The sequence below is a fragment of the Poeciliopsis prolifica genome, unplaced genomic scaffold, assembly GCF_027474105.1.
Source record: "Poeciliopsis prolifica strain line A6 unplaced genomic scaffold, Auburn_PproV2 SCAFFOLD027, whole genome shotgun sequence".
NCBI lineage: Eukaryota > Metazoa > Chordata > Actinopteri > Cyprinodontiformes > Poeciliidae > Poeciliopsis > Poeciliopsis prolifica.
Genome location: NW_026562402.1, coordinates 6,638,017 through 6,649,665, shown reverse-complemented (window position 1 = coordinate 6,649,665; position 11,649 = coordinate 6,638,017). Strand labels below are relative to the sequence as shown.

The following is an 11,649-nucleotide window of genomic DNA, read 5'->3' as shown; positions in this document are numbered from 1 at the left end:
CACAAAAGCAAAACCTGGCCCAAAGTTGTTTTTTTTTTAATCAGCAGCTTAATTTCATTTTGTGTAGAAAGTTTTACTCAAAGACAAATTTGATGTTTTTGCTGAGCACCTCTTCATTTTCATACATTCAGTACATCATTCTGAGGTTTTTCTTTTTCAACTGAAATTATTCTCAGAGAAGATCACCACTTCAGGACAGTTGAAGTATTTTCCTAAATTGCTAAATTATTGTAGCCAAAAACTTTTATTTAAATCACCAATCTATTCTTCCAATTGGAAAATTAGACTGAGATTAAAAGTTCTGACTAGATCAGATACCATTTGGTTTGAATGGATGATTTAATATGTATTGTAATATATTTCTGAACAAGAAATATACCACAGAACAAAGGAAGTTAATGTTTTCGATTGCATTTATGCCCAATTCAGTTTATGATTGGGCAGAAAAACGTTTCATGGTGTAATAAACTTAAAATAGACCATAAGCTAACCAAGAAGCACAAGAATGAATACCTACCATATTCCTGTCACACATTTTATTTACATAAAAAGACTCTTAAAACCACAATGAGCATGAGGTGGGTGTTATAGAAAGTAATTTATTACACAAACCAAAGCTAGTTTACAAATACAGTTTCCAGTCATGTGCGTGTGTATAGTCTAGTATGAACAAACCCCACATTTTATATTTACAGACTTTGCATACAGCGTGGTTTTCCTGTTTCTTTCGTTTACGTCACTGCTTCAGCATCCAAGAAAAAATAAAATATAATCAGGATTTAAAAAAAGAAGAGTAAAATCTTTTAAAAAAGTAAAATAAAGTAAAATTCTACATTATGAGTCGAGCCGATTTATGCCCCCGCGCTCCTCTGTCTTTTCAGCCAGGTTTGGGTGCAAAACAAACGGGAAAGAAAAAAAAAAGAAAACAAAAGAAGCCAGCACTGGTGATGCTCCAGACAGGCAGCCGAGAGGCCAGCCTTTCTCCTGACTGCCTAACAACAGCATTTGGCAGGGATGATTGACGGTTTCTTACGACCAAATGTAAATCATCAGAAAAATTGTGGTAAAGCGCCAATGGAAAAAAAAAAAAAAGAAACTAAAGCAACAACACAAATAATTCCCAAAGACTTACACCTCCTATTTTTTTTTAAATACTGATAGACATTGTTTATGACTTTCTTATTTTTAAAAAGCTAGAAATGAAATACAAATACAACACAAGACTGGTTTCTGGAACAGGCTCCACCCAGTAGGCCAGGAAGAAGAACAGGAGGGTATAATGCTGCCAAGAGACCCTGAATATGCCAGTTAAACATTACAAAATAAACTGTTTACTAACCCAAATAAAAACTGGCCATACATCTTTTAAGAAAAAGTCTTAGAAATATTCCAAAATGAACAGCAGGAGCTTAATCCTTTCACTGCACAGCAACTTAAGATTACCTGCACAAAAATCCATGTGGCTGACCAACCCGATGAGTGAGACGTCCCCGTGGAAAATCTTCCAGCTAAATGTGTTTTCGTTTGTCCGCTTCACCGATGGAAGTAGTTTACTAGCAGAACTCAAATATGTCAATAACGATCTATCAGAGGCACCTTACTTCCTCTAAAACATAAAAAAAAAGAATTACCCCTACTGTGTTTACAATCTCTTTCTTTACATGCCTGAACAAGGATTTCACTGTTCATCTCAAACAAGAAGATCAGTTTTTGTGCATGTAAACAGAATGACCCCCTCTCCCTCTCCTTGTTCTTTGTCCTGGTCTAAATGTCAGGGCAAGGTGAGCACCAGCGGTCAGCTAAGTGGAACAGGAAGGTATTGGAGCTGCTCAGGCCTCGCCATGCGGGGCATAAAGCTACCTCTGCCGTCCAATGGGACATCGATTCCTCTGCCACTTCCACTGATTCAGACCGACTCGATTTAAGTGGAAAAAGAGCATGCAAATGATCGCCGATCAGCGTGGATGCACCAGGAGCAGAGCAGGCAGGCGTTTGGTTGCTTTGCGTGGCCACAACTAAATCTTTTGGATGCTGCTAATAGAAGAAGCCGACAGCTTGACGACCAGATCGGGTGATGACTCGTTTTAAATGAGATTATCAAATTTGATCTACAATCAATGCTCAATGTCAGGCGACCTGGTTTGGATTATCTCAGCAAGACTAAATCTCAGCGTGTTTGTCTCTGGGAGTGTGTGAGACACAGCGAGAGGCAAAGAGGTGTGAGTATGAGAGCATGTTGCCTCTGCTCATGTCTGATCTTAGAGACGATTTTCTAGCTCATGATGAATGCTGGAAGGCTATTTGTGGGAGGATCCCGTTAATAAAAGTCCACTGGTGTTTGCCTACTTTTACGGAAGTTCAAGTAATCCATCACACAAAACTTAGAGATGCTGCTCTGGTTTGAAGTTTGCAACCTTTGTGGTCCAACGGCAGCCTAAAGCATTCGGGGAGGAACAGCTCCTCTTCTCCCCTTGTGGCAAAAACCAACTAAACTTCAGTCTTCCTTAAAACAAAGGTCTACCAGTCTGATTTTAACAACGGACTGGGATTCCTCGATCATCTCAATCAGTGTCAGTGGCTTGCCGAAAAAGAGCAAATCTAACCAGCTGTCGGCTGGTAGTTTGTGTAAATCTCCCGACCCAATGAAACGCACACAGGTGAAGAGCCTGATGGTTTACAGCGGCAGTCATTTACTGAGCTCCTTCCTTCCTAAACCCAAGTCCCAGGGTAAATAGAGTCCAACAAACAGCCAGTTTACAGCGGTAGTCATGTACTGCAGTCTTTTCTTCCCCTTCCCTCCCCTCCCTCTCGTTCTAGTGATCCCTCCTTCCCCACTTAGCCCTATCCCTGGGTAGAACAGCCCAGGGCAAAAACAGTCCAAATATGTCTGCTGTTTTACAGCAGTGCACATCTATTGCTTTTCTTTCCGCGGCGGGCCTGCAGCGCCGCCCTGGTGGCCATCTCAAACACCTCCCGTACGCCATCCTTGGTCTTCGCAGAACACTCCATATAACCAAAGGCTGCAATGCGCCCGGCCATGTCCCGGCCTTCCTCCGACTTTACTGGTTCCTGTGGGACGAGGAGACGAGTCAAGAGTTGGGTTCAGCTTCACACGTTCATTATGAACAGGTCACAGTTTGATCCAGCCTCCCCTTTAGACACCATTATTCACCACTACAGAATAATCAGCAAGTCTATGCACTGCAGCTCCCACAAAAAGACAGAAAACTTTATTCTTAAATAAAAACATCCTGATTTTTAAGATGAATAATTTTTAGACATAGTTTTAGTTCTATGTTCAAACTGTAGAATAATTTGACAGTCCAAATTATGCTACAGGTCATATGAGTAGGATAGTAAAGTAGAATGTACTTAAATATGACAAAGGACAATTAATAAAAATGATTGTGATTTACTTTTTATTTATTTTTACAGACAGTTTAATTGCAGCACAATAAAAAAGATTTTCAGCCATTTTTGTCATCAATTGTAACACCTACAAGCTTAATTTCATACACGGCTTAGATCTCGACACCTTCTATTTGTGTGTGAATTCTTACCACCAGGCCAATTCAGATGTTTTGTAAATATCAAAACACATAAATAGTTGAAATACCAACAGAGAGCCTTGTGGTACCCCAAAACAATGCTGTGATATTCAGAGAATGACCTAAATAATTTGAAATAATCTATAAGAAGAGGTACCTGCTTCATCTTGGCCAGCTCTCGACGCGTGTGCTCATCATTACGTAGATCTTTCTTGTTTCCTACAAGGATTATAGGGACGTTGGGGCAGAAGTGTTTCACCTCCGGGGTCCATTTTTCAGGAATGTTTTCTGTCATTTTAAAGACAAAAGAAAAATATCTGGATTACATAGTGTTTAATGTAGGAGCATGTATTGTAGAATATTAACTGCGATCATAACAAAAATGATATTTTTATATATATTCCTTTTATTGCAACAGCTATCTGATATTCTTAATGATCTAATTTGACCTTATAAAGATTATTGGTTCATAATAACTTCAACATGTGATTAGAAGATCTGGAGGAGAAACAGGAAAATCTGTGACTATTTAAAAAATGTCAAATTTTCAAGAAGCTCTAAAACTAAAGTTGAATAATTTCAATCTACAAACACCTTTAAATAAAATAGGAAAAACAGGAAAGTGTACAGCAAAAACAAAAGCCATAAGTTTTTAATGTCATGGTTGGATGCCTGTGTGGTTTTGTACTCACCCAAGCTGTCGGGGCTGTCTATGGAGAAACACATGAGGATGACGTCAGTGTCTGGGTAGGAGAGGGGTCTCAGCCTGTCGTAGTCCTCCTGACCGGCCGTGTCCCAGAGAGCCAACTCAACCTGACGCACACAAACATTAACATGAGAACACGGCTACTTGTTTTAAGAAAAGGGAACAAGGAAGAAAAGGAAGCGGGAAGGAGTTTTAACTTTCATTTCAACAGAAAAACTTTATATCCATTAGAATCTGATTAAATTATACAAGCTCAAATTGACTAAACAGAATGCAATTAGAAGAGGCAAATAGAACCAAGACCGTACTAAAAATCTGACCCACATGGAAGTAGCTTGTGTTGTCCTTCACAACACACAGGGTTAAAAATTAACCGGCCACTAAAGACTCGGACTCAGCTTCCCAGAATCCCATTAACCAAGAACTAGGTCAGGACTTCCAAATTTGTGTCCAGTGAGATGTTGTGTCAGGCAGTAAAAAATAAACAAAACAAAACATAAAATATCTATATCTTGATAGATTCACAGATAAATGGAAAACCTACTGTAATCACACAAAAACCACTATAAGCTGCCACTCCATAAAAAGACATGAGAAAGGAAGATTGTCCAACCTGTTTGCCGTCCACTTCGATGTCAGCAACATAGTTCTCAAACACAGTGGGAACATAGACTTCAGGGAACTGGTCCTTGCTGAAGACGATAAGAAGACAAGTCTTCCCACAAGCTCCATCGCCGACTATCACCAGCTTCTTACGGATGGCTGCCATCCCTGGAGAAGAGCAATGAAAAGAGGTACGGTTAGGCAAAACATCATTATCTGAAGGAAAATAAAACAACATTTTTGCCCTCTGAGATAAATGTGTAATTAGTGCAGACCTGCATAGCAGACGCAACACCATGCTTGACGCATTTAACCACAGACTAAGAGCAGCTTTCACAACCTCAGATACAACTGGGCTGACGGGAAACAGATGAATATCAAATTAAAGTATTGACTGTAGATATTTAATTAACTTTTACCACTCTAAAAATTACACAAAAAAAAACTGTCAGAATAAACTTTTTGTGTCAGAGGATTGGTTCATCTCAAAGACTGTGGTTGTCAGTTTGCCCCAATGGACGGGTTGGAAATCACACTTTAAATGCCAAACAGTTCCAGATCTTTAAATACCAGGAGCTTCCTGTTCTCACATGCCATCAAACAATCACAGAGCAGAGCAAGAACATGTGAGCTGCTAGGAAGTCATATTTAGCCAAGGCTCCAGTAATTCAGACCAACACGAACGTAGAGGTGGCCAACTGAGTTAAAGGAAGTCCAGGCAAATAATGACACAGATTCTTACAGGTAAACAAATAAGACTCATCTCTGACCAACAAAAGGGTGTGGACAATCACTTTATTCACTGCGAGAAAATTTAATACACCTCAATCATCAGATTAATTTAACAGAAAACAAACTGCTGCAATGGTGCCAAATCTGTGCCTTCATTGTTTGTTGGATTAAAAAAAAAAACTTCCTAAAAACTCTTGTGCTCTCTGACTCACCAGCTTACAGTAGACGCTAGTTGGAGCTATAGAGGTAGCTATGCAAATGGGTTACCCTCTGACAAAAAAAAACAACAAAACAAAACAAAAAAAACAAAACAAAACAAGCTCATGAGTCGTATTCAAAAATCCAGGTTGATTATGCTAACATTTCGTTCACAGTCTGTTCCCATCAGGTTTCATCTCAGATGCACCAGAGGTGCTATAATGGTTCATGAATAGTCTTAAGTAGGACAGCAATGTCAAACAACATCAGACCGTTCCCTTTATGATGCAGGATAAAAAGAAGACGAAATGGGGACGGCTGCAGCCTGCAGGCCGGTCTATGGTCAGTGTTTGAATAAGACAGCCAGCGGGAAAATGGATATAAGTGACCTGCTTTCAACAAATGCTCTTTATGCATCTTCCATCAAGTCTTTAAACCTACCGCACTTAATTAAGCAGCTCCTGATTCTCAGTGGAAGGATGAGATTTGTTAGTTGATGTGTAAATTTGATGGGCATAAACAATTAAAAATATAAAGGCTAAAGAAAATAAAATCTACCAGCAGCAAGGAAAATTATTGCGCAAAACTCTGCCCACAAAAAGGGACTAACAATAATCGTTAAAACTTCTTCCTCGTCACAGAGAACCAATCCTTTCTTTAAAGGACTGTGTTCATGTGACCATCAGGAAGGGTGCAGGATTATGGGTGTAAGAAATGAAAGTAAAAATGTCATATGAATGAGAAGTCAACAGTTTTGAGATGAACACTGTGAGCTAAATCTCAGATTTTTTTTTCATACCAATTCCGATTTTAATTTTTTGCTTTTGTTTTTCTTGAAAAGAAATTACAAATGATACAAAATATTTTCAAAACCTTGCTCTATTTCAATCATTATGGTAGTTGATCTAAATTCAAAGTCCAACCAAATTCAAACTGTGAAATGAAATGGTAGGTCATGGGGCAGGCTGACATCACTGACTCTATTGGTGGGCAGAAAAAAACCCCAGATTTTCCAAAGAGTAAATCTTCAGAGAATCAGAAAATGATTAACTGATAAAATAAGATTAAATCAGCCAGTCCTACTATGTGCAGAGAGTTTTGACAGGATTCATCAGGGATATATCTCACTTTGTCACAACCAAAGAATTTGATTCTTATTCAAACACACTGAGCTGATAATTGGATTGATCCTATCAGAAGTTTTTTCTGATAAGATTTCACAACTCTTTCAGTAGGGATAATATCCAATAGAGAAGGACTAAGTAGAGTACAGTGTCTAGGAGTTTTATCAAAATAAAGCCACAAAAACCAACAGTCAATGATGCAATCAATCAGCACCAAACTGACTCCAGAGGCTTCAAAAAGCAAGACATGAAAATACAGCTACCTGAGATGTTGCAAAGGTGTGAAGTGAAACGCTTTCCCACGGGCATTACTGCCTTGTATGTATGATATGGATCTTGGTGCAATACCAAAGTAGCTAGCTACCGTTTTACACAATGATTCATCATCTTGTCCTTTACACAGGATGAAGCTGCATCTATAGGCAGGAAATATCCCACACAACCAAAGTACAAAATTAGCTGCTATTTAAGGCTGAGAAATATTTCAGTCTCAGACAGAAACCTGGCAGGTCCTTTGCTTTTACCACCTGATGAGTGTTTAGGAAACAGACTGTGTGGATGAAACTAGAATGTGTAATTAAAATACCTTATTTTATAATAATGCTGCTTGACTTGTTTAGTTGTTGAGAAAGAAAAATCCCTCAGCAAAAAAATTCTTCTCGTGTTTTATAAAGTTATGGGAAACAAAACCAAACTTGTTCTCAACATTTCATAACCAAGCTGACTAACAGGACTGAATGTTAACCTGTGGAATGACAATCACTGGGTCCAGCCTACTTGTGCTTTAAATAGACCTCTATTCTTAGGTTGAGGGGAAAAGAAAGGACACTGATCTAAGACAATGCCCGTTAACAAGATGCTATCTTGCACTATTAGGTGTGATTAAATCAGTGCCCAGTATGTGTACTTTACACCAGGCACCAACAACTAGCTAGAAAGAACATTTGCAAATATCATAACATGTTAGGTGAATAGCCATACATTTCACACGTCTTCAATTTAAGACTTTAATTTAAAAGAATTTTTTTTTTCCCAGTGGTCATGAGAGTTTAAAGCCAGGAAAACTAAATATTTTATATGCGTGTTATTCTGACAGGTTGATCCTCTTCTCAGGTAACTTGGAATATTACAAAAACATCCATTCAACCAAGTAATCATGGCAGAGACAATTACGTCTGTTTTGTCTTGGTGTGACACAATGTGGTGCGTCACAACAATGTTAAACTATCAACGCAGACACCACAATAGGAGCAAGACAATCAGATAATTAGTGGTCTCTTAACCTGTCAAATTTATTATATTAACAAATCAAAATAATCCAAATAGATTTTTATAAGAACAGTGATGTTATAAATCATCTTTCAACATCTCACAGTTTAAACAAAATTAAATTGCCTTATTGGGGTCATAATTGATATGTATAACTAACGGCAGATGTAGTTTACATGAAAATAAACAGTTAAAGAAACCACTATTTGGAAAGTGTCTGAGCATTAAAAACATTTAATAATCTTTAAGTAAGCAAAGCTTCAGGATCTGGGCTTAAGCTATCTAATACAGAGAAATCACACTCAAAACCCAACAAAGCATGAACACATAGTCTAAGCTGGCTTGTGTTATCCTTCGTTTACTGGAGGATCTTTTCCCCAAACTAAAGGTGTTAAGCGGCCGTCTGTTTTCAGCGACTGGTGGATGACTTCCTTTGGCAAAACTGAAAAGATGAATTTACTAAACAGCTTTGAGGTCGACAGCATGACAACCCTGCAGTGAAATCCTGCTCACACCCACCTATGTCTTAGACACAGCTAAAGACCCATAGCAATATCCATGTGGTATACAAGCCACTCACTAGCAAGAACCCCAAATATAATACATTTTAATTAATTATTTCAGCAAAACTAGGCCTTTTATTTTGGTTTATGTAGTATAACACATCCGTGCCTGTATAAAGTAATTTTATGCTTTGATAATTTATAGTAAATGCATTGATTAAATACACTGGCAGACATGAATATGGGGAAGGGAAAACACAGACTGTTGCTGTTTTCAATCACAAAAGACGAGAGAATTAATCTGAAAAAAAAAAAAACGAAAAAACGTGAAGGGTGTCATTACCCCAAAGCCCGGAGAGATCAGACATTTACCCAGCTAGAAAACTGACGTCTGAGGTGAAGGGCGGCGAAGCCCTAAGAGGAAGTCACGGGAAATAAAAAAGAAAAGCTGCGCATAACCATCGAGAGCTACCAGTGTCAAAAAAAACTTTTTTTTCTTTTTTTTCGTAAACTGCAAGCCACTGGGTGGGTCACCAGAAAGATGGCGTCATCACAGAGGCAACAGATGGCCAGTGTGTCCGCAGTGGAAGAATGGGTGGGTGGCCCCGACACGCATTAAACTTACATATCAATACGTTTCATACGCTTATTAGTGAAGGTTAAATTAATTACATACAACGCAGGCTTACATGCCGAATATATGTAGCTGAATAAAGATGCCGTCTACTTACTAATGTGGCACAAAATCTAAAAAAAATAAAAAAATAAAAAAACGTTTAATGCGAATGAGGTGTTTAAACTAACTTAGCTGTTTAGGTGTAGCTTAATATTGCCTACATATTTTTCTGGGAAACTAATTTGACAAAAAAAAGTCAAACGATTGCGGGATGGTAAGCCGCCTGATTAGCCGAGGGAAGGAAAAAAAGACCTCATTGTTTGGTTACGGCTCGCAAATCTAGGCCAGTCTTTGAGGCTCAGTTTTTAAGTCTGACATAGTTTTCACCGTCCCCATTAAAACCGTATGTGAAATGTGTAATACATTTCCGTCTTCGTATTGCTGAATTGACACGGCTGGGTTTTTTTCTTTTCTTTTTTTTAAGCCAAGTAATGTGGCGACTGCGGAAGAAGCACAGGAACCGAGGTCGGACAGTGGGGGGCAGAGTGCTTAGCTACGGTAAGCTAACCGCGCTAGCATTTAGCCTCGCTGGCTCGGCCTCCCAAAACCAAGGACAACTTTACAAATTAATGTTCTCGACATTTAAACTAAGCAACACGAAACAAGTGTCTTATCTAAAACACTATGTAATCAAGAAAGTAGTTTACCTTCAGTTTATGTGCCGAGCGGTCGGGTTTTTCAGTATTTCTAGAAGCTAAGCGGCTCTCCAGTCGCTCGCTGCTTCCTCCTGTCTCAGCCTGATACAATGAATTAGTTCACGGGAGAGCGCGCCGCCACCGTTATGGGGCTTGTGGCTGGGGGAGGGGTGGGAGGCACGAGCCCAAGAGCCACGCCTGCGCGGGCACGTCTGGATTGGAGCACTAGCATAGCAGGAAGCTAAATGTGTAATGTTGGTGAGTTTAGCCGTCAACAGGGTCTGTTTTCAGGCAGGCGTGTTATTTCATATATTTCTAATTAACTGAGTCACACACTCTTAGTACCACAAATAGTACAACTTTATGGCAGTCAAGGTTTACAAAGGCTGAAATCCCTAATGACTGTTTATTATGCCTTTGATTGAATCTAAAAATACTCAAAACCCAAAGTTTTCTTAAATTTTAAACAGTAGTTTTTTTCTAGAGCCAATAAAACACTCAACTGTTAATTCACTTGTTTTAGCATCAAACATGTTTTTTTTAATGGCATCATATTATTTTTAAAAATAATGTTGTTTACTCAAAGCCAAGCAGATTAACAGGTTTAAACATCCAGTTAATTAAGCTGCAACCTCAATGAATCGGAAAAAGGCTTCTTGCCCCACCTAGCGGTAATTTAATGTAATAGAAGTACTCAAAGCAATGGGGAAATACTGTACACATAAAATCGATCCTTTTAGTTTTTATTTATGTATTTGAAGAATGTTACTACAAATTTGTTGAAGTTAAAATTCAAAAGGATTGTTTTTTTCCAAAAATGTAACTTACAGGGCCTGCCAAAGCAATGCATAGGGAGAATAGTCAGTCACAGCTTCCCATGCAATGCATGGAGGCACCTATTGCTCTAAAGTCAATAGACTGTCTCTTTAAAAATGATATATTTTTTTCTTCTGTCACCGTTCACCCTTGTGCAATTCTACCATTCTGTTTACTCCCCTTGTCCTAGGGGTCAGAAATGACCCACCCTAACAATTTTAAATCCAGCTTTACTGCTATTCTACATTCAATTTGTTTTCAAAACACATAATAGAAAATTGAAAAGTGGAGGAAAATTCTGTTTTCATTGATGCAATTTTACAACTTTCTTTCAGTAAATGGTTCATAGTTACGTCGGGGACTTGAAAGATAATAAATATGGTTGGACCAAATCAAATCCAAGCTAAACATTTGATTAAGGTCTGTTGACTTATATTTGCAAAAATTAATCAAATATGTTTAGCACACTGAATGGAAGAAGTCAATATAAGACAACATGATGGTGATATTCCATGTGCCTCTGGCAGCATTTTGGATCATTTTAACTTGTACACTAGTTTTAACCTGCTGAATGGAGAAAGTTCATGTTAGTCAATAGGCTTATGATTCTCCACATGCTATTAATATTTTAGCAAAGCTTATTATTGATGCTAATTTTTAGCATCACAACCCTCGGTTCCCTCCAACGCGTACTTTGACAGGCACCGTTTAAATTTCTTCAGAAATTTTCTAGTGTGTTTATTTTCTTCAACTGAACAACTGTTACACAGCGAGGCCATTTAAAATGAAGCTTACTGAATATTTCAAAATAAAAGCCTCAATACTCCTCTGAAGTTCGT

At 38.4% G+C, this 11,649-nt stretch overlaps 1 protein-coding gene across 1 annotated transcript; it reads right to left on the bottom strand.

Moving 5' to 3' along the window:
- Positions 1–579: 579 nt before the first annotated feature.
- On the bottom strand, positions 580–10,112 carry rhoab (ras homolog gene family, member Ab). Its single transcript, XM_055048362.1, has 5 exons — positions 10,007–10,112; positions 4,868–5,025; positions 4,241–4,361; positions 3,706–3,836; positions 580–3,069 (listed from the first exon to the last, which is right to left on the bottom strand). Exons 2-5 carry the CDS (start codon positions 5,021–5,023, stop codon positions 2,896–2,898), a joined length of 582 nt encoding a protein of 193 aa, XP_054904337.1. The 5' UTR covers positions 5,024–5,025; positions 10,007–10,112; the 3' UTR covers positions 580–2,895.
- Positions 10,113–11,649: the final 1,537 nt, after the last annotated feature.

What these genes read in the sequence shown, in the direction of transcription:
- rhoab (XM_055048362.1), bottom strand. Translation starts at nt 5,023, where the DNA reads ATGGCAGCCATCCGTAAGAAGCTGGTGATAGTCGGCGATGGAGCTTGT. An exon ending in TCGAAGTGGACGGCAAACAG is followed by an intron (nt 4,362 to 4,867) that starts GTTGGACAATCT and finishes TGTGTGCGTCAG; the next exon opens with GTTGAGTTGGCTCTCTGGGA. An exon ending in AGCTGGCCAAGATGAAGCAG is followed by an intron (nt 3,070 to 3,705) that starts GTACCTCTTCTT and finishes CTCGTCCCACAG; the next exon opens with GAACCAGTAAAGTCGGAGGA.